This window comes from Cariama cristata, unplaced genomic scaffold (assembly GCF_000690535.1).
Source record: "Cariama cristata isolate BGI_N322 unplaced genomic scaffold, ASM69053v1 Scaffold35435, whole genome shotgun sequence".
Taxonomy (NCBI): Eukaryota; Metazoa; Chordata; class Aves; order Cariamiformes; family Cariamidae; genus Cariama; species Cariama cristata.
Genome location: NW_009618713.1, coordinates 734 through 28,079, shown reverse-complemented (window position 1 = coordinate 28,079; position 27,346 = coordinate 734). Strand labels below are relative to the sequence as shown.

Here is a 27,346-nt window from a genome sequence, read left to right as displayed (position 1 = left end):
AGCGCATGCATCCCCACTAACACAGCAGAATCCACACTGACATAGGCCTGAAGAAAAAACAAGTAGCACAGATTATTACACAACTCTAACAGACTAAACTTGTTGGTTTTGTCATCATTTGTTATTTCTCATGATTCCTGTAATGCATAAACCAGAACTCAACGTATGGATTATTTTTCTGCTTTCTCTAAAGAACAGTACTGCTTCTGTAGGACACAATTTTAAATACATGTCATTTCAAAATTTGAATTTGGCTTACCATAAATCAAAGGGTTTACATAAAACTGATTTGCATAACAGCAACTACTTACACTTACATTTTTAATATCCGTGCACAGCAGTGAATGAGAATTTAAATCAAGAACTTGTAGTTGGAGTCTTGCTGCTTCCAGTTCCAAAGACAGATTCTCAGTTTCTTTTCCTTCTGCTGCCAGTTTGCACTCCATCTCTACAGTCACGTTATTCAGTTTCTGCTGCCATTCTTCCTTGTCAGATAGATTTTGCTGTTTGAGATGATCTATTTCTTTTCTTTCAGAAAGTATAACTTTCTTCAGCTCTTGTGTTTCCTCATTTTTCATATTGTCTTGAATGTGAAATTGGTCTTTGAGCATCTTGATGGCCTTCTCATGTGTCTGACACAGCATCTGAAGTTCTTCGATTCTACTCTCAAGGTTAGACCTTCTAGGAGTAATATTCCTGGGCTCTGTAACAGAGTCCAATCTCTGATCATGACGACAATTTTTGACCAGAACTTTTGTTGCACCTTCTGGAATTATTTCTGCAGAACTGTCCGGCTGATTCATTTCCTCCATCCATTTGTGTGTACCACTGTTACAAGAATCAACTACCTCACTTACTTCTATAGAACAGGGACTTTCAAAAGGATCTGAGGAAGAAACTGTGGACTTAATTTCATCTAATTTATACAGCATGTCATTTTGGCTATGTGATAGTGGTACTCTTACAGAATCTATATGAGCATTGCTCAGACTTGTCGACAACGCAGAATTTTCTGCCTTCAATATTTCAATATAAGACTGTAGCTCTGATATTTTTGAGTTGCAGTGTTGTTCATATAATTTTATATGTTCATTCTGGAAAGACAAAAGCTTCTCTCTTATTTCAGTAAAGTGTATTTTAATTTCTTTGCTGGACAATTTTAAATCTTTGATGTCAGAACTGTGTCCAGTATCGCATTCTTTAAGTCTGAAGGACATTTCCTTATTACCAAAATATCTTCTCAGATCATTATTATCATTTTGATCCATAAGTGCAAAGGGGAAAACAGCTTTCTCCACTTTTAAATTTTTATCTGCATTCATTATGTTCTCTTTCTCCTCTACCACTTCATTAATACCTTTGATGTCATTGGGTTTTGAGTCTTTAAATCCAGAGGCTAATACAATGTTCTCACTCTGCAACCTCTCGCACATTTTGTCGAGCTCGCTGAGATTGTTTATCATTACCTGCAAAGAGGACACCAGCAAGATCAATGAATAACTTTCATCCATTCCTATTTTGTCACAATTCTGGGAAACACTATCATAATTACACTCCAATGAGTGGCCATCTTCTAATACTGTAAGCAGAGAATCTGAAGTTTTCAGTTCTTTAACAGACAGTAGTTCTTGCTGCAGTCTCTCTTTCTCTCTCTCATTTCTCTCAAGTTCTACTTCCATGCCTTTTAAAGCAGTCTTCAGTTGCATCACTTCTAATCTGTAGTTCTCTAGGGCGAGTTCTCTGTCCTCAAAATCCATTTGAAGAAGTTCAAGTTTAACTTGGTATTTATTCAGCTCAGCATTCTTGTCTTCCATGGACTTCCTCAACTGTTCTGAATGGAGTCTCTGTTCACAACTAACATCACACATTAGAGGTTCACTTTTTGTTTCTAGTTCCTTCCTCAATTGCTCCTTGTCCTGACATATGGTATCACATTTCTCTTGCATTGTATTTTGTGTTGCCCTGACATTTAACATTTCCTGTCTTAAAGAGTCAAGCTCTGTAGAAGGCACTTGTTGGATATCAGAACATTCTGACTGCAGTTGCTGAAGTTCTTGAACCAAATCCTTTTTTATTTCTTCTGAGGCTATTAGTTTACATAAGGTATTTTTAGTCTCACTAAATATCTGTTTCTCTTGTTCTAATTTTGCTTTCTTTTCCTCAAATTTAATTGTCTGCTCTCTCAGAATGCCCATCACATCTGCATTTTCTTCTTCCATCAATTTATACTTTGCTTGCAAAACTTTAAGCTCTGCTTTGATTTCTTCAGTTCTTGATTCAATAAGTTGTCTTTCCTCCTTGTGTTTTCCGGACATTTCAGAAATTATTTCTTCTTTTTGCTTTAAACTATCAGAAATATTTTTATTCACTTCCAGTAAAGTTATTTGCTCTTCCTCTAAAGCTCTGCTTAAATCCTTAAGGGCTGCATTTTCTTCAGTAAGCTCCTCCATTTTTTTGCTATATGAGGAAATAATTGAAGACATGTCCTTCTTCCCTGAATCCCATGTTCCAGACATAAGCTTCAGTTGCCTTACTGAATCCTCAAGCAATTTATTATTGATCTTTAAATCCTGAAGCTCAGTTTGTTGGTTCTCTAATCTTTCATTTAGAGTTTGCAGTTGCATGTCCTTTTCCTCAAGAAGAGCTAAAGTTTTTTCAACTAATTTCTGATATGCTGAAATATCTGCTTGCAAGTTACTAATGTGCTGTTTAGTTTCTGTCACAAAGCTTTCATGCATCTGTTCTACACTAAATAATCTTTCTTCTGTTTCACCTTTTATTTGCACTAAGTCTTCATACTGCTGCTGCTGATTTGAATTTAGCTGCTTTTGAGTCCCTAAGAAAGTCTCAAGAGAAGAGATCTGATCTTGTAAAAGGGCCAGATCCTTAGTTTTTCCTTCCTCTAGAAGAACTCCTGAACATCCTTGATCCTCAGCAATAGAGTTATTTGCTGCAAGTTGCCTACTATCTAAACCAGTTTTATCTTCACCACTTTGTAAGTTAATTTCTCCATCTTCCGTCATTTCTGAAGTATCTTTTGCTTTTACAAGACAGATTTTTTCATATTCATCAAGCAGGTCACGATAACATTGCTCCCTTTGCAGTCTTTCACTTGCTGCTAACTGTAACTTTTCTTCTAGCTCACCAGCTTGGTTGGTAAGCTGGAATATTTTACAGGACATATTTTCTCTCTCTTTACAGTACTTTTTATCAGAAAATTCTGCTTTCTGCCAAAGTTCGTCAAAAGCTTTTTTTTGTTGCTCTAATTCTGCATTTTTACAGTCCAGCATGTCTTTAAGTTCTCTAATCTCTGTGTTTTTCCTGTCATTTTCAGTTTCCACCATTCTGAGTTTCTCACTATGCTCATGATTTTTGATTTGCTGACTTTGAAGGGAACTCTCCAAGTCCTTAATATAAGTCAGCATACCTTCCTTTTCAGACTTAAGTTTATTTATAAGATGATCGTTTTCATTTTTCCATTGAGAAAAAGCAATAGCCTCTTTTTGCAATTCTTCACATTCTCTCTGCTTGAATTCAAGGAGCCTCTGCAAAGCTTCTGATTCTTCCTCCATTTTAGTTATTTTACAGTTTTGTTCTTTAATATGATTATCTTTTTCCCTGAGCAGGTCTTGGGTAGAATCTTGTTGCTTTTCTATGTCAGCTAAAGCTATTTTCAGCTTCTCTAGCAAAAGGGGGCTCTCTTGCTTTTTAAGTTTCTCTTCCAGTAACTTCAACTCCGCTTCCTGAAAAGTATTCTTACCTGTAAAATAAAACACCATGAAATCTTTGCCTTCCAATATGGACAATTCTACTGACAATTCTACTGACAATTTTCAAAATGAAATATTATTACTATTTAATTTCACTATTTTCAATTCTCATTCTAGTGTGAAGCATTACTTTCTAGTTGTATCACTGGATAAAGGAATGTTTATATCACCTTAGGCTATCGGACACTACATATTCATAGACATTGTCAAGTTTCCACCCTGCAGTTTGATACAAGTCTGCACTCCAAGCTGGTCAGTCCTTACTTCTCAGGTGTAACTACCTGCTGTTTCTGTGTCTCATTTTCACCAATTTTTTTAATATAAAGTAGCACTGCCTTTTTTTTTTTTTTAATAACAGGACAAGTCTCATTCCAGTATCTGACCTTCTTGTAGGTCAGTCTTATACTCTGTTTCTGCTAAAGAATGTCTAATTCTACACAGTCATTTTCCAAATTGTCATAATTGTTTCCCTGCCTGGATAGGAACAGACTAAGAACCACCAAGGATAAAAACCAAATCATCAGTTGAAAGATAATTGAAAGTTTGGTCATTAATTTTAAGGAGGACAGAATCAAATTCAAAAGCTTCATCTTGAAATCTTATGTGAAGCTTGACAGATGCACAGACACAAACTGGATGCACAGAAACAAATGGGAATCTATCTCCCTTTTTCAGCCAGATCCAGAACTACAAGGTATATTTCAACTCAATTCCTGAAAACCTGTGTTCTCAATTAGAAACAAACACTGCAAGCAAGAGTCAACTATGGGTGGTTACATAACATTTTCCTACCTTTTGTTTTGTTTTTAAACTCTGTGAAACACAGAAGAATTACAAAACAGAAGTTTCCTGGTCTAAGTAGATTCTACGAAATTCAGTTTGCTGATAAATTCAGTACAGTTCTATTAATTTCAAAATTGTGTATCTTCAGGAACTGTACATATTCATAGACAAAAATTAATTTCCATTTAGGACAAACTCAATGTTGGTTAAAAACACTAATCATATCCCACAGTGGAAATGTTTTTACTTAATTCACAATTAAATTTACAGGATTTCAGGAAACATACATCATTAAACATGGAACAGAAGTTCTGCAAATTTAAATACATAACTCACTTTTCATCTCTTCTGCAAAATTCTGACTCTGCTTTAGAGATTGCTTGATCGTATTCAGTTCTTCGAGCTGGCGGATCTCTTGCAATTTTTTTTCAAGTTGACAGTCAAGATGGTTTTTCTCCTGCTTCACTTCCTAAAACAAAACAAAATTAGCCCATATTTCACATGAATTGCCAAGAAGATCAAAGAATTCTGTCCACTTAAATCAAAAGAGAGACATTCCATTAGGTCCTATTATGTCTTTGGGAAGCTATACCTGGGTTTCTAAGCACTGCTTGGGAACATAAGCTGAACTGTTCTTAATTAGTTGACAGCATCTGAGAGATGCTACCTGCTGACGTAGTTAGCATGCCCTCTGTTTGCATAGAGCAAACAGCTTCACACGACCTGCCCCAAACAGACTGAGACAGGACAGGACATATCCTACAAAATCTGAGTCATGAAGTTAGGGTACTTTCCCAAAGCAACAAAGGAAACAAATCCCTGCAATGACATCAAAATTAACAAGAAATTTACAGATCAGATTTCACCTATCATCTCATGTAGAGACAAGGTCTCTTTCCACTGATCATCCTCATCGTGGCAACACTGGTCAAATTTTATTTGGAAGTGCTTACTCTTTCAGAGGATTGTTTTGCCATTAAGAGTAATTTCTTCCAAATAAATCTAGTTTAAAAAACAAAACAACTCCCCCCAAAAAAAACCACAAAAAAAACCTACGTAGCTACATTGCATCTAGGAAGTCAAATAAAAGTTCTTTTAAGGAAACTAATCCTTTTTCTCCAAACTCCTGTGCTGCTGAACAACAGATGGCATGAAACTCGCATGGTCCAATTGGAAACAGGCCATCAATTATTCATCCACTTACTACTAGCAGATGGGCAGCAATTCACAAAAGCCAAGCCCAAAAAACTGAAAGGTGTGGATGAAAAAAATTAAAAGCTTGCTGGTATGGCAGGCTTGTTTTTGCAACAACATAAATAAATCACCCTCAGAACATGATTATAATTGTCAATGTCACTAACAGTTACCTTCCTTTCTACTCAAAGCCTTCTCTACCCACAGTTTAAAAAAAAATAATCTAGTCACATAAGTTTCAATGAAGAAAGTTTACTAGAAATCTTCACAATAACTTTTCAAAGAAGTACCAGTGTCCAAACTTCTTGCATTCAAAGTGCCATATGCAGATGCCATACAAGTACACAAACTAAACAAGCCCATTCATTAGAAAATCTAGGGTGATCTACAGAAAAAAACACAAACAAGTTTAAGGAATTGAAATGGCTGAAAGGTCCAATTATTTTGATTTAGTGCAAACATTCCCAATAAGCAGCACTCAGCAAAACCCAGGAACCCATAATTTAATGGGTTGAGTATCTGACAGTAACTAGCCATTTATACTTTCCAAAGCTATAAGCAAAAGAATCAATTTGGTTTCAATCCATTTATCAATTCTACTTGTACGTTGTATTACTCAAGTTAGCTATTCTGCAATTGTCCCTTGAGAAAGCAAAAACCAAAGCAAAGCAAACTCCAGAACCTATATACAGGTAGTACTATCATTCTGGAGAAACTCTTCACTGGGCAGGCTTACAAGCAGTTTGGGGACTGACTGACCAGTTTTTCCAAGAATAGCTATGGGCTTGCTTGCACCATCAAAATGTAAACCATATGCTAAGATGCCAGAACTGCTAAGCTATTGAGATATCACCACCATTGCAAAGCTTAGTAGTCCTTAGGCTAAGCATATCCTGTATGTCTCACAAGTGTATCTGTTTTGACACTTTTTTGGAACACCAGTCTTATTATACAGTAAGGACTAAACACAGCAGTGGACTAACCAGCTGAAAACGACTGTATTCTCCACTGGGTAGTTAGACCATTAGTGTAAGAGCACAACAATTTCCCTTTAATAAAGGAAAAGGAACAGCAATCTCACTCACGTTTTCTTTTGCTATAAACAAAGTCTGCTGTCAACAAAGCCTCCAAGACTTTGAAACAGTTTGATGTAATTTTTTGTGTTATGAGAATGAAGAATACAAACCATGCCCTAAGTTCTGCTAATATATACCATGATTCCTCATGTGCGAGCCTTAAGATAGAGAACTGTAATGTTACCAATTTCTTAAAAATATTACAACCTCCCCCAGACTAAGCTTCTTTATAAATTATTGGTCATGTTCTAATACAACATCACTGTCACCAGTTGTTCAATTGTCTGACCAAGACAAACAAATATGAAGAAAAAAAAAATCTGACTATAGTTACAGCCTTGTAAGACTGGTACAAGACTGGTAGATAAAATGAAGCGCACCCAGGAATTTGCAGCAAAAAAAGGTGTTTTCACAAATTAGATGCTCTCTGACAATGGGATCTCAAAAAACTGTATCTAACCTCACTCCATAATTCAAAGCCAGAAAAGGCATGAGCCCACAATATCTGATAACAGCTATCTTTTTTTTTTGTCTAAAATTATGAAACATTACATTAAAAATGTGTAGAAGTTTGATAGAGGCTTTCCTCCTCTGGGATACATTGGAGGAACAAAAATAATCTTGATTAGCCTTATCACTGGAAGGCACCAGTTACCTTTATTTACTAAATAGGTTTTGAGGACCACTATCTGGTATCCAGGCCAAGCGGCATGGAACAGCCCATATATGTACCACTAAAGCCAGCTCTAACCAAACTACTTGCTGAGAATGGTCCCAGGCTCCTGTGAACTCCCAAACTGTGCCTGGGAATTGTATGAAAGAGTGCTAGTCAGCTGGGCCAAAGCCATGTGAAGCACTGTTCTAACAATTAACAGTATAAATAGTCACATTCCAATAGCTGGGAATGTTCCCAGACATTGTAATCCACCAGCATGGATGTACCTAAACTTTCACAATATCCTAAAGTTGTACCAACATTTGTACTGATCTGAACAAAACCCATTATTTTACTTTGAATTTGTTCATAGAATTTTGACGGGTAAATTTTTTGGCAGAAATCATACCAGATTATTTTATATCTGCTCATAACAACAGGCAAGAAACCAAAATAAGAGTGTTTAAATAAAACAAACTGTGACAAGGATTACATCGGTATTAAGCACTCTCTTCTTCTACTTTTGATTCTCCAAATAAAGGAGAAAATTTGCATTGAGAGGTTTTTAGTGGCATAACTGTAACAATTTCTAGTTTAGCTGCTCTAACTGCCACCAAAGCAAAACCATATAACTGAGAAGACAAAGGAGACATTAAACTGAAAAATATTTCTGCATGTGTGAACATGAGGTAGTACGGCAGCATCCAAAGATTTCTCTGAATTTATCTTTATTTAGGGGAAGTTTTTACAGCAGCGTATATTTGTTGGACTGTGTTTCTTCTAAGAAAAATGCCTTTTTTTTTTAAAGAGGATATAGTAAGCCTTTGTACAAAATCGCTGAGTTTGGCAGTGCGCATCGAAGCAGTAGTCAATGCTTCTAGAATTCACTTTTAAAATCAGACAAGTATCGATACATTTTTATTTCAGAATCAAAAGCAAGAATCTCTTGAAACAAAAACCTATTTTTGATAAGAGAGAAGTCCAACATGAACTAGAATCATATCAGAAGGATTACAGCAATGAATCCTAACCACGCAGCCAATTCCACAAGTTGCATTAATCTACACGATGTTAGTGAAGACCTCATTTTGCAGGTACAACCAAGATACGTTAAGATAATCCATAAGAGTGTTTAAAGATTGGTTATGGGAAAATATGCTATGTGAGTAAATGCTCAACAGTATTAATGTTTACAGATTGCCAATTTATGCTCTTAATTCCATTAATCATTATTCTGCATTGGTTACCTCAAAGCTTCTTGTCAAATCAGTTTCCTTAGCCTGGGCTGCTAATAAAGCCTGCTCTGCTCTGCACAGCTTCTGGGTGAGATCAGTGGTATCATGTTCCAAGCGTTGTTTCACTGCTGTTATCTGTAAGAATGTTGAAAATTGACATTGTATTCACAAGCACATATAACTTTTTTTTTTTAAGTTCCTGTTCTTGAACGCCAACATTCTGTTACAAAATAAAACCACATTATTTTATTTCACCATGAACCTAAGGTTGCTTTACAGAGGTTTAGAAAATAGCTGCTTCATGCCTTTTCGCTCCTTTGCCTCTGACCAGAAAGATGGTATGTCTCTAAAACGTATGTATTTCTAGACTGTGTGAAATTGGATGAATACATCCAACTTGCAGCTACATCACCACAAAGATATCTGTAGGATACAAATGAGATTGGAAATGCAATAGCCTTTTTGATAAGCTATGAGAATCAGAAAGTTAGGATCATAACCGCACTTATTGCTCCATTGACACAGATTTTATGAAAACTGAGCAGGTTTAGTTCTTTCCAAATAGTCCTATAATGCTCGAGATTAAAAAGGAAGGAAATGCTATTATCAGGTCAAAAAAATGGGGTTGAGGGGGAAAAAGTCTATTCTGAGGTCATTAGGTAATAAATTAGCTTTCTTGGAGAAAGAACTAAAGGACACCTATTTTTCTCTTTGTGAAATCAGTTTCTTCAGTAAGCATATACGAAAGAACATACATATAAAGAAAACTCCACTGAAAACGTTTGACTGAATGTATTCCCATGGCTCTATTTCTAAAACAAAACAAGCCTGCAAGAAAGCTGTTGTCAGTTTTAGAAATGCTGTTTCGGTTTAGCCTGCCTGCTAATGGGGCTTCTCAATGTAACTTTCAAAAATCTGTGGCCCTTTTCAGAAATTCAGTTAGCTCTGCTGCTTTAGAGCTGCTCTCAAGAAATTTTTGAGGTTTTTAAACATTCCTCTTTTCCGGTCACCCACTCTTTAGGCTTGTGCTGCTTTCTAACCTCCTTAAAATTGTGGTTTTGTGACAACCAGTGTCTTCTAATAGCTAGTTGCTGCCAAAGCTGTGGAAGACCTCCTTTGTACTGATGTTATTCCTTACACAAGCCCTGACATTCATCTGATTGTGTGAAGAACCAGTTCAGGGAGTTAAACTGGTAGCAAACACTTGTGCCTGTGTACACATATGCTAATTTATATATAATTTTTTCTTTGCTGTTTTAGCTCCCGAATCAGCTCTCTGCAGGGTCATGTGAGGGGTAGCACTGCTAGAAAAGAAGTGCCAGGAGTGCATGGCCAGAGTGTGTGAAATGGGACTGTTGTTCCAAAGGGCAACTACTCATTGATCAGTTTAGCTCTATCAAACTGCACCTCTGCAAGTTTTATATCTAAGTGTCTTGTGATCAGCCTTAGCCACTCCTCTCTAACAGATTTATTTTTGCTGCACTGCTCTGCATTCACATTTCCTTCCCTATGGGAAGTAGACTAGCCCCAAATTTTAAAAGCCTGTAATTCACATTTAAATACATAGTATTCCAGTGGGAAATGGCCAATACAACACAGCTAATACAAACTGTACAAGACATTAATACAAGTCCCTACATTAATTATTTTTTGCTTTATGTATAATTAAATTAAGGCAGTACTGCTGAGATAACTAAATACCAGCTCTAGAAGAAGATTTTAGTATAAAAAAAAGCCTACTTGGCCAAATTCTGCCTGCAGAGCGTTGAAGTCATTTTTGGCTTGCTGTAGCTCCTGATTCAGTTTGTTTCTTATCTGGTTGCACTGCTGACCCAGTATTTGTAAGGAACGTTGCTGACAAGAGAGTTCCTAGAAAACAGTGGTACAGTAGAAAAGAAATAAACACATAACTGCAACAAGTCTCTGTTTTGGTTACTGGTGCGATAACAACTGATTTTCATTAGCAGATACTGCCTGCTCAGAGACACTTGTCTTACACAGCGAACAACAGTTTAGAAACTTTGACGCATGCTGCAAATGTCACGGGGCAAGAACAGCCCTAACTTGATTTATGTCATCGACTTAAAAACTCCATTACAGCAACATTTCTATCACAGAACAGGGGAAAAATAAAAAAGGTAATCTAAAACTAGTGAAAGTAATGGTATTAAAATTCTTCATCTTAAAGATAAGTTTCATATAAGAATTATATTACACTACCAATGGACAAATTCATCTCTGCTATTATTTACTTACCATACTATAGGGTCAATTTTTTTTCCTAGGAAAATTAAAAAATAGTCTTAAAATAATACCTAGCATGGAACTGAGCAACAAGATAATCTTCCAAGGGCAGCCATGAAAATTGCACCGAAAATAGTGTTCCCAAAACAGACTTCCTGAAGTCTGTACAAGGACAATATAGTTTGTGTGGATCTCACAACATGCCAAGTAGGTATCCATTAGGATAAACAGCTGTACTTGTCATTTCTCATAAGGCCTGTTTCTATGCCTTTGAACCTTATAGTTGTGATTCCGCACAGATTTCAGAGGTTTATTAGGATGTAAAACAATAAGAGGTGTGAGGGTAATAAAAAGCAATGAAGGAAAAAACCCAGGATATTTATCAGCAACAGTTGCTATGCAAAAGTTGCAATATGCTCTACTAACAAGTTCTAAGATTCTGTGAAAGGTAAAAGGCAATAAAGTTCTTGTGCTTCTCTTATTAGTTTTAGAGTATAGACGTAGTTACTTCATACAGGTAAGTTGCTTCACTAAAAGGCACAGTACCATACTGTCAGTAGTCAAAAAAAAACAAAACAAAAAACCAAAAGAAAAACAAACAAGAACACACCAAAAGAAAGGAAATGTTCACGGTGAAGGAAGTAGAGCTGGCATTTTCTGCAATGTGGCTCTGGCTCCCAGGTGCATGAACCCCTGCACACAAGTCAGTGTATTTTAGTCAGTCATATCTGTGAAATGATGCCAGCACCCCTTACATTCTGCTTGAGAGCAAAATGAACACAACAGGCCCAAGCGCTCCCTACATCAGTTAGGCATCCAGTACAGAAAGAGCTCTTGTTTATTAGGGAAAGTATAGATGAGTGTGGAACTGTCACAAACAGAAAACCTGCAAAGATCAATGTTAATATATATGTGTGTGCGTGTGTGTGTGTACATACATACATATATCTCTAAAATTTAGCGTTTTTCTACATAGCACCCAATATAGATAAGTCTGCAACTGCATTCCCACCCAAGAAGGTGACAGAAGCTCTATAAAATTTAGAAAGGAAAGATGTGACACCAGCTGTGTGTCACAGTAGCCGACACTAGTAACTAATGCCGAGTAAAGTACACATTAGCTCCAAAGAGCTCTTCTGCAAACCTCTGGTCAGGAGCATTTCCTAAGCTCATGCAAAGAGGCCCTTCGGACCCTAGTGCACTCCTTATTAATGAAATGAGGAATTCAATGTCTTTATCTCCCAAAGCACCCCAATAATTATTTCTAAAGCTGATGGACTGAAAAGACTCTGCTTCCTAAGCCCTACATGTTACAGTATAAGACAGAAACTGCAGAAAACTTTTCTTTCTTTAGATGAATGCTCAAAACAAACAAAAGAAGTGCTTCGTCTAGTTTTAGATGTCAAAAAATTAGTTACGCACATCTAAGCTAAGAGTGGAGGCTCCTTCCATTGCCAGCAAGAAAACATCCAGCTCCAGAGTGAAGACTCACATCTACGGTGTCTGGAATAACCTGCCTTCTGAAGGTGCCTCTGTCTCTACAGAGTAAAGTAGAGGCCTAAGTAACAAGCTTAGACTGACACCTAGATTTCAGATGTCTGAAGTAAGGTGATACAAGTCTCACTTTTTCAATTTCAAGCTAAGATGGAAACATTTAAATAAAATTTGAGAGAGAACATTGGAAACCATGCCCTGATGCAAGTGCAACTCTGAAACTAGCCTGTGTTACCATCTCGGAACAAGGCCTGGAGCTCCTCAGGCCTTTCTGAAAGTTCACGAAATACATTCCTGGATCTCACCTGCCTTCTAGAAACAGAAATGTAATAAGGAGCACACCAACAAGGCTTTACAGGATGGAATTCAGTAGGACCAGCACCAGTACCTAGGTTTGACAGAAGGGAAAAATCCCTCCCTGAAGAAAACGCACAGATCAGAATTTTTACAGTATTACACAAATTTCGATGCCACAATGTGTAAAACAGAGCCTTTTAATTGGATTTGACGGCCAAATATTATAAATAGACATCATCAAATTAAATGCTGATCTCATATTTTACCGTCTTCTGAGTATGAATCAAAATTAGACTAATATAGATACAATCATAAAGAAATTATTTTCTTGTCTGCAAGATGCATGAAAAATTAACTCAGATTCCACAGAAGAAATGGAGTTATTAAGTTTGAACTTACATATATGTAATTCTGCAAACAATGAAGCCTAGTTTCTCATGGATTTGTATCTCAGTTGGTTCTCACACATATTCTCTATTGTCTAGCAAATACTAACACAATTCTGCATCTCTTCAACAGCCTCTCCCCTCTATTGGGATGTTTGTTTTCAGTTTTTCAATTACCTTTGCAACTTTCACGTCTCTATTGAGCGTGACTGCAAATAACTGAAAAGCACATACACAAAATAAGGCATGTGATTTCTTCTCTGCAGCAAGTCAAAATTAAAAAGCTCTTCTTGCCTTACCTGTTGATATTCCTTTGCCTTTATTTTCTGTTCTAAAGACTGACGAGCACTCTCAGCATTTTGTCTTTGGCAATTCAGTTCTTCTGACAATCTTTTCATCTTTTGCTCCATCATCTGGACCTACAATTTAGTTATCAATCACAAGTGTTAAAAACGCAAGTAACATTTTATTTAAATTTATATGCTTTCATGTAAGAAGATAATTGTTCTAGTGTTCATATAGCCTACAGTGTAACTTTAGTTGGTACTTAGCAATCCAAATTACTTAATTCACACTTGCTTGTGTTAGTGAGAATACAGGTATATATACACAGAGAGAATATATACACTTTTATATAGAGTTAGGTGTGTATATATATACACACATATGTGTATACACACACACACAAAAAGAATAAGAACATCTGTAGACTGTCAAAGACACTGAGTTTCTGAAGAAATGTACTGTATCTGATGCTAAAAATAAATTATATTTTCAGTACCTCAAGTTGCTATGAACTAAAGAATGACCACTAACTGCTAAACTACATGTTTAGGCTGAAAATAACTGGATATTCCACTGAATTGCAGTGTGATTGAGCACATACTGATTTGGACAGGAAAAGAAAGAGGCAACTATCTCAGTCTACTTCTACAACAACCAAAGAGTGTTTTCCACAGTTTAAACTTCAATTAAAAAAAAAACAAAAAAAAAACCACAAAACAAACCACCAAACCATCAGTAGCCTATGTTCTAGGTTAACCTCCATGTTAAGAGTATGTCAGCTTGTTATCTAATCCAGTTTATTATGTTAATATTACGTTACCTAAGAGAGTGAAGCAATGACCACCTAACTTTGAACAGAAAAATGCATTTTTATTCCAAAACCAATCTGTTAATGCAAAATACGTACAATACTGTTTCTTCCCCGTGGGTAAATGAACAGGACATTATTCTTTTCCAGCAACCAGGGCTGTTTAATGAGTTAGCGAAACAATAGTCCATCTGTGTCATAAGAAAATAAGAAGCAGGTAGTAGTATTGGCATGTCTGGTTATTAGGTACAGACTGCACGGATCGTGAGCTCCTTTAGATCACACGGAAACTTGCCTGCAGCAGGGCTGCAGACCTCACAAGATGTGAAAATACTTGATAACTCAGAGGAGGTGATGTGGTCAAGGTCTGTGAATAGTACCAGTGACACAGAAGTGCACAAGGGGTGTGCCAAAATTAAATTCAGGCTATGAGACAGGAAACTAAAATCCAGATTATCAATGCAGTTCTACATCCAAGCCCGGGGGATAGGCAGAGATCCAATTTCAGTGTGAGAAAGAAGAAACAGAACAGAAAGGAGCAACTTTCAGATGGCAGGACCAAAGGAACCTTCTGGGACAAGATGCTGCACTACACCTCAAGGATGGGCTTCATCTCAATTCGAATGGGGTCAGCCAGTCCTACTCCTCCTCGTCCTTTTCAGGCATGTTCCTAGCTATTTAACCTTGCCCTTTCCCTTGTGCTGGATTTAATGCGCCTCTGATTCCTCAGAAAAATGATTCAGTTCTCTTAAACTCGTAGAAAATTAACAAGGCAAAATTAAATATGTAATATCCTAATCATTTAGGAAGTTGAATCAGGTCATTTGGGAAATCAAATAAATGAGAAGAAAGACTTTTTCAGAGGAATTAAGCTGTTAGGTTGCGTCAGCTATCTTCTCACAAATTCACTGTGATGACGGTGCCTTTACATAATCAATGGACCACGTCAAGAATATTTTACCTTACTCCCAAGCCAAGACTTTCCCTAAACCAGTTCTTCACAGAGCTAGTAACAGTCAAATGTTGCTGTCTCTCTCAAAAGGCAGACTGATTAACCCTCAACATGCAAAGGTTTACTTTTTAAGGACCAATACAGGAGTTGTGGGAAACTGCAGTTTACCAATATACTTAGGTAGCATGTAGAAACTTGCTGACAAAGATGGGTAAGAATTATTATACCCTGAGAAGATACACACAGAAACATCTTTGTTCCTATCCTCTGGATTAATCACAGTAGTAGAAAAAAAAAAGTAACAAGATAGATGGAAAGATAAAGATTTGAGGAATTATGATATCTGTGCACTACTTTCAGATTTGTCAGATGCTGTGTAAAAGGACTTTAGGAAGGTAATGCAACTTGATTAATCAAGAAAGAGAGAAAACTCTTCTTACTTGTTATCTTCCACAGTTTGAATTACATAATATTAAACACTGTCATTCTCTTCTTCGCATGATTATGAGCAAGAGTCTGAACTATTTCACTTTTTTACATGTATGTGTTCTAACACATTCTGTAAATTCTTGACTAAGCAAATTGTACTATCCTATTGGTTTTTTACTATGAATCCAAACTCCCTAGGATTACGTCATGAAATCCCATTTAGAAACTACATACATTCTCAATCTTGCATGGCATTTTTACCTAGATTTTAATTTTACACAAGTAATTTACAATCCAAAGACTATGTCCCACAATACCCTGTAGAATAAACAAGAGATACTGATTTTCAGACGAAGTTGCATGACAAAGTCTACCTAAGGTCTGAACTTGCCACCAGATGTCATTGTTGTTCTACGCAACTTGATCAGAAAATATTTTTCAGAATTCCAGTCAGTCTTGCCTGAGGATGAAAAAGTATCTCTTCAGGTGGTATAAGAACCTTCTGAAAATGGGCAACTGCTTGTGCATATTTACAGGTAACATATATCAGACTAACATATACTCAAAACTTGATCCTCAGCAAATGTTCAAGAAACTTACCTGAGAAACTTGGTTCTTACTAAAATGGCTGAAAACTGACACACGTTAATACTGGGAATGAATTGTAAGGACAGTCAGAAGATGCGTGATACAATATTTTACCTGTGTGGTAGCTTGATCAAGTTGTGTTCTCATTTGAGTCAGTTTATCTCTGGTTTTGTTCAGAACTTCATCCTTCTCTGTTAATTCCAACTTCATTCCGTCCAGCTGCAGTTCAGTATCTTTATGTTTATTCATATAGGATTTCTTCTCTCTTTCTTCAGCTTGCAGTTGTTGTTCTAGGTCTTTAACAGTGGAATTTAACTCTGAATTTTTAAAACAGTAAAGATTAAGGATACTTTCTGCTTTGAAAGGCACATCTTCCAGGTACTCAAATTTCCAAGTGTCTACACATTCTAAAATATTTAGTATGTTTGATAACAACCCAAGTTCCTGACACAGACAGACACCTTGTAAAATGTTCAGCAAGTTACACCAAAAGTTTAAACTCTCTTCTACTACTATATCAATGACTAAAACTATCAAGACTGATAGATAGTTGACTCTAAATTAATAATTTCCAGTTCATAATATATGAGAACACAGCAAAGTAAGAGGTCAGGCACAAACACTGCCAAGGCAAAGACAATTTGTTCCTCTGCCGGTTTGTTTTGATTGGTTGGTTGTTGTTTTTAAACACACAGAAACATGTCACTTGACATATCTATTTTAATTTTTTTATTTTTAAAAGGAAGGATACTACTACAAACATTTGTTTGGGGCAACTGTGAGCCTCTGCTTCCAAGAGGCTTTTCAGCTGTTGGTCATCTGTAAATACAGTATTTTATATTTTAATCTTTTTCCTGTCCCTGTTAAAACATACATCAGTAAGAGTTTACTTTCCAAAATCACAACATAATTTTACAGTAGAAAACATTAGTCAGCTAATGGAGTGTTATCCAGAATTTCTATTATCTGGTAATTCTTTTTGTTAAGAAGGAAAAAAAACAAAACCACAACAACCAAAAACCCCACTGTCTTCCTGATGCTGAAGTTATATGGCTTCCAAGTTGAAAATGCCACCTAGATTGAAGTTTTACATGTAGGTATTTGAATAAACAGCTTGGAGAGTACAGGAACTTATAAAACAGTCGTACAAGAAACAGTTGAAAAGCATACTACCAAATAGTAAGCTTAAGTTATTAAATTTTAATTAAATGTTCACCAAATCCACAACAAACCAACTATTTGGTCTCTTCCAGTTATCAGATATCACGAATGACTATTTCTTCATGTGAATATGCACAATACAAGATCATATCTTGCTTTTTCATTGTACTTTTTGCATCATACTTCATTTTGTACTTCCAGTAACATCCATTGTGGACCAACTCAGTTATGCATTAAGCATGTTCAATAAATGAATTTTTAACACAGGTATTGCTCAGCCATAAAAATCTCAAGAGTCATACAAAATTAAGGAAGTAATATAATTGAATTGAACAGTGAGATGTAATGAAATCCTGAAGTTTTTTAACTCTGTTTTAGGAGAATGAGCAATTCTCAGCAGTTCCATGAGCAATGTAATTATTGAAGAAGGTATTTTTCCTTTCATATGACGTTCCCTACGCACCCCAAAAATACAAACTCCTCTCTCACACCTCTTCTGTAAAAGATACCACAGCTTGTGGATAATCTCTATGTACTAGCTGATCATTGAAATACGCACACACCAGCAGTCAACTGGGCTCGCTGCCAAAGGCAACAACAGGTATCTTTCTCTTTTCCTTGCTAAAGCACTAATTTCAGTACCTCTCTTCTATCCACACACCAGCTTTCATGAAACCATACAGAAGATCACCTCTAGGTTTTAAAGAAATATATCAGATACCTTGGTTCTGTGCTTTTAGCTGGATGATGAGTGAAGAATTACAATTCTCAGCAAAGCTGTTGTCAAACTCATTCTCCTCCGATATTATACTAGAATTTGTTTCTTTTTCCCTTGGAAAAGAGGATGTTGTAGAACTTCTCCTTGCAGGTGTTTCTTGATTTCTAGATGGTGTCTTTTCTTGTTGCCATGAAAACACAGATGAGGAAGCCTGCTGCCGAGCAATCTCCCTGTGAGTCAAAGAGCTTTGAGGGTAAGGCTGATTTTCTTTCTGCGTCCAAGAAAAAAAAAAAAAAAAATCTACCTTTATACAGCCCCATATCCAACATGTAACAAAATAATTAGTTATTAATAAGTAGATAATAGGTCATGGTCATTTCACATTTTTATAACGTCACATCATCCACCAGTGCAAACTGCTGATTCATATAATTATTTTTATACTATATAAATTAAGTAACTTTAGCCCAAGTATCCAAGAATAGCTGACACTTATAAACACAAACCAGGATCTCCAAAAAAGTAATTCAATCTGTGTACCTTTTTAAGTAACATTCTGTCTTTTTCAAGAGAGATCCTATCATTTACCTCCTACATTTTTCAAAAAACCAAAGCCTACATTTTTGCAGGCAAATGCTGACACAAATAAGTTGCAAGAAATATAGAAGTCTAGACTAACATATCTGATACCTGACCCACATTTAGTTCTTCTGGAAAAACATAGGTAAAGACTGAACAGACTCATTTATTTTGACTTATACACATAGAATACCCCAAAATGGCAGTAATAAAATACGCCAGGTACCAGCTTTCAACCTCTTGCTACAGAAAAAATTAAACAGAGCCAAAATACTAGGTGTTTTTTCCTTCTTCTCAAGTGAAAAAAAAAAGAAACTCAAACAGTAAAGCCCCTATTGTATTTTTTAACTGGATTTTCAAATTACTCTCATTTGATTTTTTTTTTTTTAAACTAAATCCCTAAATCAGGTAATATGCAGTGTGAGTTCTTAGTCCAACCAGAGAATATGTTTTTATGCAGGAATAGCTGTGCTAGGATCAGAAATCTATGTAGTCCAGAATGCTGTGTCCAATCCTGTAAAGTAACTTGTTTATAGCTGAAGAGCATAAAAATCTAACCATACATACAGCAATCTTTCCCCTTATATGCCATTTAGAGAGTTTGAGACAAAAGTTTGAGACCAGGAAATTAAGGAGAATTAATAATAATTTTTACTCAAATACTTTACATGTAGTTTCTTTTTTGGATCTGTTTTCATTTCGATCTTTTTACAATACTCTGACAGAGTTCTGCCATTTAACACAGCACAGTGTAATAAAATAGTTTTCGCTCTGAGCCTGCAGAGCTGGTACTGTAATTATGCCTTATGAGAAGTAGGAAAGGGACCATCCCGTTTCCTCTCTTGATCCTCACTCATCTTTCTACCGTCCACTTCTAACATATCTGTTTGGAGATGAGATGAACAGAATTTGGAAGGAATATTCAAGATGTGAGAGCCATTTGGCTACATATAGGCAAAGAATATTTTTGCATTAGTTCTTCATTCTTTTTCTAAAAAATTCTTTTTCTTCATTGCTGAACACAATATTGAATTTTTCACAGAACTAGCCACAATAACTACCAAATTGCTTCCTGGAGTCATGTCATTAAATTTGGAATCTGAATGTACCAAGTATGCATTTTTCACATTATGTTTTCCAGATGCACTACTTCACTTTTTTAATACACTGAATTTTACTTACCATCTTAATTATTGCAAAATACTGTGTGTTCTTCAACCATATCATTCATCTCTTTATCAGATCACTAATGAATATGCTGAATAGCACAGTTCTCTTTACCAGTCCTTTTCAGGCTCCACTATTGATCATTCCCCAGCTGTAAAAACTGACCATTTATTGACACTGCCCTCAATCTTTACCTTTAAATTCACAAGAACAACTCCCCCTTATCAAAATTCTTTCGCTTTTTCAGTGTTTTGTGGATATCCAACGACATTATACTGAATCACACTTAACTCTCAGTCTCTGATTTATTCTTAAAAAAATAAAAACTCTGAAAATACATGAGGCATGATTTCTCTTTACAAATAAATGGTTGATCTTTCCTCCATACATCATACCTACGTATGCATCAATAAACATATTGCTTTAAGTTTCTAACAATTCGCCCAGGACAAAAAGTTGGCCTGATCAGACTACATTTCCAGGAATAAGCACTGCAAGCTTTTTTTAAAAAATGGCATCATCCTTATCACCTTCCAGTGTCAAGAGAAGAATGAAATAAATTGCACATCACAGTGATTCAGCAGTCCCACACTGCAGTGTCCTATCAATTCATGGGTAAATATTATCTGTATCTGGTGATTTTTTTTATTACTATTAATTTTATCAATCTTTTTTAAGACTACTTCTGACTTTTCAATTTGAGGCTGTACCACAGATTCAACTCCAATAAAGGCAGGCTCTGATATAGAAAACTTTTTAAACCTTTAGATAGTAAAAGCCAACTAAAAAACTATTTCAGTTTTTCTGCAATGGCTTTTTTCTCCTTGAGGGCTTTCACATCTTAGTCATCTATTGGCCTCAGAGATTCCCTAATACAGTTCCCAATACTTACGTGTTTGAAAAATTTACTAGTTTTTATTTCCTAGATGAGTTATTTCTCAAAATCTTTTCAAGGCTCTTTTATTATCCTAGCACATTTAACATGGCAAAACTGACACTTTTCTCTTGTCCTTGCTTACATGAGACTTCCAGTTTTTGAAGGATGTGTTCTCATTTTTCATGTCCTTCTTTCCTTTGCTATTCAATTATGCTAGCTTTTCTGGATTCTCCAAGATTAGTTCTGAACAGCAGTACACACTGGTTCATTATTTTTTTAAGTTATATTCTACATCACTTAAAGTATATTTCACTATTTTTCCACTCCATTTTCCAAGTTCACTCAGTAGTTGCTTTCTTACGTACCACACATACCATTCTCAAGAGATACTTACCTTAAATTGGATGGTTCTCAGTTCTAATTCTAGCTTTTTTCTTTCTTGTACTTTCTTGTATTTTTCTTCTAGTTCTTCAAACTTAGCATCTACAAAGACATGATGAATACTTCTTCAAAATCTAACTTAGTACGTAGGTAAACTTCTCTAGCCTATTGGTATCACAGGAATGATAAAAATGAACAGCTATCAGAAGTGTCAGATCATGAGGAAGAAACAACTGTATATACGATACATTCAGTAATTTAGGACCTTAAAAATACACCAGTGGGATATCTGGAACTTGACATTAGAATGAAAACAGAACTGTTAAAAGGATCCAATATCGGAATTTTATTTTTTAATCTCTCTCTGAAAAATACGTGTGTATATGTAGAATATATACACATATGTTGAAAAAAATACGTAACATACCTGTATTACATTATATACTTACTTTTTTTCTTGGTTTAAGTTTTCCTACCATCAGCGCAATAGCATTAATACTACTAACAAATGACTAGAAAATAAGGCTGTATGTTTTCCTCAAGTTCCTTTCAAATGCAATAGAAATTGGACAAAGAATTTATTTAGGATTCTTCTGCTGAAATCATAAGAGGAGCATATTAGTCCAAAACAAAAGTCTTGCTTCCCTTTTCTTGAATTTGTATATAATTCTCCAACTCTCAGAAAAATTCTACAACTAGAATGCTTTGTAGCATCCTAGCGAGCAGCTGAGGGAAGTGATTGTCCCTCTCTACATCGCACTGTTGCGGCCCGACCTTGAGTACTGTATGCAGTTTTGGGTGCCTCAATTTAAGAATGACATCAAACTATTAGGGTGTGTCCAGAGGGTGACCAAGGTGGCGAAAGGACTCGAGTACAAGACTTGGAAGGGGTGGATGAAGCCACTTGGTTGTTCAGCTTGGGAAAGAGAATGCTGAGGGGTAACCTCATCACAAGCTACAACTTCCTCAAGGAGGGCAGTGGAGGGGGAAGTGCTGATCTCCTCTCTCTGGTGACCAGGGACCGGACACGAGGAAATGGAATGAAGCCGCATCAGGGAAGTTCAGATTGGACATGAAGAAAAGGTTCTTCACTGAGAGAGTGGTCAGTCACTGGAACAGGCTCCCCAAGGAAGCGGTCACAGCACCAAGCCTGCCAGAGTTCAAGGAGCATCTGGGTGATACTCTCGGTCATATGGTTTAGTTTTAGGGAGTCCTGCGAGAAGCAGGGAGTTGGACTCAATCATCCTTATGGGTCCCTTCCAACTTAAGATATTCTATGATCTTAAATTCTTTAAGACTCCAGCTTTCAAAGGAAAAAACCTTCACAGCAATACCATTTTAAATACAGTTATTTAAATAATTTTAATCTAATCCTCATTTCAGGAGTGCCACGCTTAGTGGAATGCTTGACATCACCACTACTGTTCCCCTTTTCAGGCATGTATAAAGATATCAAAAGGAACGAGAGTGCAAGAAAGTATCTCAGACTTCCCATCAGAATAAGACTGAGATGCCAAACTCAGAGAACATTTGTTCACAGCAACAAAAGAGGAAAACAGCCTGTGTAATACTGAATCCATCAAAGTTTTTCAGCATAGACAGCATAAGGGCATCTAGCTACAGAACAGCTCTCCAGTTAAGGAAATTTCCTTTTGCTTTTCCAGTTCATTCAAATGTTTTAAATCTCTGTCATGTCACAAATTTGAAGATAGAAGCAATGCTTTGAAATGGATACAGTGCATAAATTGCACAGATTATCATGTACAATAATAGTCTAAATAAAAAATATTTTTCTAAAGAAATGACACATATGTCTGTTGACTGAACTTTAGTTGAAGTAGTACAGGAAGGAAGAAATTGGCTCTTCACTACGTGAAGGGAAGAGCTGACACTAGGAACAGGCATCCAAAAAATTGCTGCAGTCTGTGGATAGATATTCCTATTACTATCCCATGTCCATCAACGTAGTGCTGAAGAGATGTAATATTTGCAATAAGTGTTCAATCTGCACTAATAATTTTTAAACTTGGAACCTATGATGCTATGAATTAGACACTCTCATAATAAGCTATATGATGGGGACTAGGCAACTCAGTACAAGTGGAATGTTCAAAATACTCTGTCAGTTTTCTTGGAAGACGGAAAACCTAACTATCTGTGCTAGATGAAGAAAAAAAAGAATCATTTACCATTATGACTTTGAACTGGTGTTAAAGTAGCAGTAAAACTTTTCTGTGGAGTGCCACTGAATGATGTGTCTCCTGCAGTTGATATTTGCTGACTTCTCTCAAGCTCACATTTGTATCTGTTTAAGAAAGATGCAGCGGCAGAAATTAGTAATGGAAACTAAAAGTTTAATTATCTATTTTTAAGAGCCTGAAATACACAAATAAGTTATATGATTCTAAGAACACAGTTTAAAGATCAAGTTAAGGTATGTCCACTGAAAATTTTCAGGCAGAAATATGAAGAATATATTGTATTTAGAGTTTTAACATATTTAATCAATTACATAGGAGTCAAAGCTAAAAAACAAACCCAAAGTAGATGAAAATCAGAACTGCTTCAGATCTCACTGTATGAAGCTGCAGTCCAGCTAAACACACCCAGATCACTGTAAACACTGATAATAAGAAACTCTTACTCTTCAGCAAGCATCTTTATGGTAGGAAACATAGCACCTTTATTGTATGTTCTGATACTGCACACTTTGAGAAACCTATGCATACCTCATGAGAATGGAAGGGAACATGCTCCACCCAACAGCATATGTTTCATGTGTACTATTTACACAGCTACCCAAAACACCACAGCAGACTACCCATCTTAGTGACTTTGGATGAGCTTGTAACTCTTCATGCTCACAAAAGACACCAGATAACAGCAACTTCCATCCTGCCCAGCGAGCACACATTAAGACGATGGTTCCAGGCAGCAGCCCATCACATAAGCGACTCCACAACTTGCCTTTCCCTTCCCCCCTTCCTTTTACTGCACAACACCAAGAACTGCTCTCCCAGTGGATTGTCAGTTGCTACAATGTGGTAAATGATCAGTTATCAGCATAAACCAAAATGGAACCAAATACAAAATTGAAACTGATTGCCAAGATCCAGCTACATGTAGTAACTGATGATCTTTTGTAGTGGACAGCTATGCAAAGTAATATAATGGGAAGGGTAGAATTCAGTAAACTGGACTTAATTTGAGGAATGGATAAATGGAACGCATATCCTTAGCCCGCAACCTCTCTGGCCCAACACTTGACAGCAGATACAGAAAATACGAGTGTGGTTCTATCAACCCTGTTGAATCTCACTAGATTCTTCTTTGACAGATCTCAGCAACTCCTTACACAAAGCCGGTGTTTCTATATGCCATAAATTGTTTTGTTGAAATTTAGAATCTTCTCACAGCAGTCAAGTACTTCAACTATGTTTAATTTTCCCAAGGCAAGGGGATGAATGAGTGGCCAGGGGACAAAGGGAAAAAACAGAAAGACCAACACATCTTCTTCTTTATTCGCTTCTATTAGGACATGTGTGAGACATACCACCCCAAAGTTAAAGGAAGCAGACATACTTCAGGCCATTAAAAAACACAAAAAACACAAAACCAAAACAAAACCATTAAGAAACCTGTTATCACAGACTCACCTCTCTCTGTGACAGTAATTCTGCATTACTAGTACTAGCACAACAGTTTATTGCATAGGCAGAATACTCAGCCTTATTAGTGCACACACAGTTTCAGAAATGCTTTTATTCAAGAATGGAGGGTGCCTTTAGTATAAGAGCAAGTTTAACATATTACAACATTCACTACACTATGGGCAACTGTTCCATTTGTGTAACACCCTCAGATGAAGGATTTTAAATGCATCTGCATTATAGAAGATTCTTTTATTGTTTAAATTGCATTCCACCTCTACAGACAGTAAATACGTACCATCTCAGTAATAATAGTGTTTACAAGTGGAGGCATTATGAATTACGCACTTTACCAAAGCAACTGGATTCAGTGATTCAGTCACAGCACCATTGCTTTTGGTAGCTTCCTCTTACCATCCAATAGACATTCATGCCTCCTCCTTCCAGCACTCATATTTTACTGATGGACAATTCAGTCTGTAAGATTGAGTCTATGTACTTTCCTTGCAACTCCAAGCTCTTTGCAGGTTACATTTGCCAAGTGACTCAGTTGTGCTAGCTTTTTTTTGTTGTTCAAAATCACAATATGAATGGCTCCCTTTTCACATGACACTGCAGAATTCCCCCAAATTATAGGTGCTAACTGCTTCAAGTGGCACACAGATTTACGTAGAAGTCCATATTGTGCGTGTATGTAAAGAGGCCAATGTTTTGAGATTTTGGTCACAAAACCCAAATGAAGTATGAGATGAAGAGAAACTCAAAGACCATGAAGGATGCATTAAACGAGAAAAACATGAGAAAATAACCATTGTACACAGGTCAGAGACATACAGCAAGTCCTCACCTTTTCAGTTCTTGTTCTAGCCTTTGGATGTCTTTCTGGCTGGAATTCAGCTGCCCTAATTGGATGTTGACTTGAGATTCTTTTACTTGAAGATCACGTGAAATTTTCTGCTTTGCTATCTCAAGACTATCACACAATTCCATCAATCTCTTGTTCTCTCTTTTTAGTATTGCAGCTTCATTTTTCTCATTTTCAACCTAGTTGGAATATAGAACACTTCAAAAATGTCTGAAGTTCTCTCTACTCTTCTGTTCCATTATTATTATTTTAATAACACAAAGTTTACTTCCTGTTATTTTCTTCCCAGTATTTCAAAATCCTGACAGCACTGAAAACCTCAGATAAACACATTGTTTAAATATTCTTGGGTGTGAACAAAAACACATTTCCTAAAATTCAGCTCAGTGACATTAACAATTTCTATTTATTGACTAGACACAAGCTCACAAAAATCTTCATCAATCCTTAAATACTAATAATCCACACCAGTCCACATTCTTCACTGACCATCTCGCTTATCTTTCCAGCCTATCAACTTTAGCAACCAGAATATCTTGACTCATTAAACAAAGAATGCACAATGATTATCAAGAGTCACGGCTTTGAAATTGGAAATAGAGCCTGGCAGTAGAGACGTTCTTCTCCTCCCCTCCAGCTTCTAAGGGTCATGCTACAGTCAGGTTACATCTTTGCACAATTTTATTCTTTTGACTGAAAAGTGGTATCAGCTGCCGCTTCTGAGAGTTTTAAGCGCACCTACTCAAGTACACCCCTTCTTTTTGTTTGGGAAGCACAGCAGTTCCTCTGGATGGCTGAAATAACACCTGGAAACTCACAGGAAGAAACTCAAAGAAAACTACTACGCTTTTTTGCTATAAAGTTGTAGCAGCCTAAACAGATAAAAGACATTTGTAAATTGCCTCTGAGTTGTATTAAAACACTACAAAACAAAATTCAACCAAATGGGTCACTTCTGATCTGAAGCATGGCAGGACCCCAACCAAGGTCTCTGGTTTCGTGGCTAGAGGGCTGACAGAGTAGAGTCAGATGAGGTGTAAAATTACAGCCCTAAAAAGAGAAAAATCTAATCCCAAAATACAGTCTCTACAAGGAAAAAACTGAGAATTACAGAAACTAAATAAAAGATGCTAGGTACCTGCAGGCAAGCTGAAACAGCAAGAGGCTGTCAACTGTGCCGCTGTGTTTTATATAACAGGCCTAATCATTATGACTATTTTTAACAGGTGTAACAAAGTAATTTCTTTTCCTAATCATAAAGAGGTATAGGAAAGCCTCAAAGTAAACGTAAACACCTGGAGACAGACAGTCATGCAAAATGGATAGGAGGCAGGAATTCTATTAACAGCCAGTGAGAACTAAACAGAAGGGAGAATATGATGAGTGTGAAGTAATATGAAGATAAACAGTTTATATTTCTATGCTACCTTTCTGGTCAGTCAGTGGGAAGAAAAAAAAAAAAATTAAACCACCCCCTAACAACAACCAGATAATAAATCTTTATAATTGTGTTTGGCATGGAGGCATTTATAATTGCGTTTGGCATTTTAGGGAAATGACCACAGTACCTACGTTACCTTCCGTTTCTGTCTTTCCAAAGCTGCCTCCAACTGGAATTGTCTTTGCTGAAGCTCCTTTTTAAGCTTGTCTACTTGACTTTCCAGCTCATGAATCTTCTGAAGGACTCTTGGAGAGAGGCCTTCTTTCCATTCCTCCACAGCCCAGCTCATACTGACAGGATTCTTGTTTAAT

General features: G+C 36.5%; 1 protein-coding gene across 1 annotated transcript; it reads right to left on the bottom strand.

Annotated features, from left to right (window-relative positions):
• On the bottom strand, positions 1-27,346 carry CENPF (centromere protein F, 350/400kDa; the record flags this gene model as incomplete). The annotated part of the gene is made up of 12 exons (XM_009700973.1): positions 27,172-27,346; positions 25,577-25,773; positions 23,269-23,384; positions 21,093-21,181; positions 18,079-18,346; positions 16,311-16,513; positions 13,434-13,553; positions 10,454-10,582; positions 8,726-8,848; positions 4,890-5,022; positions 318-3,760; positions 1-47 (listed from the first exon to the last, which is right to left on the bottom strand). Coding segments are annotated over exons 1-12 (5,021 nt in total), but the record flags the coding sequence as incomplete, so codon positions are not given.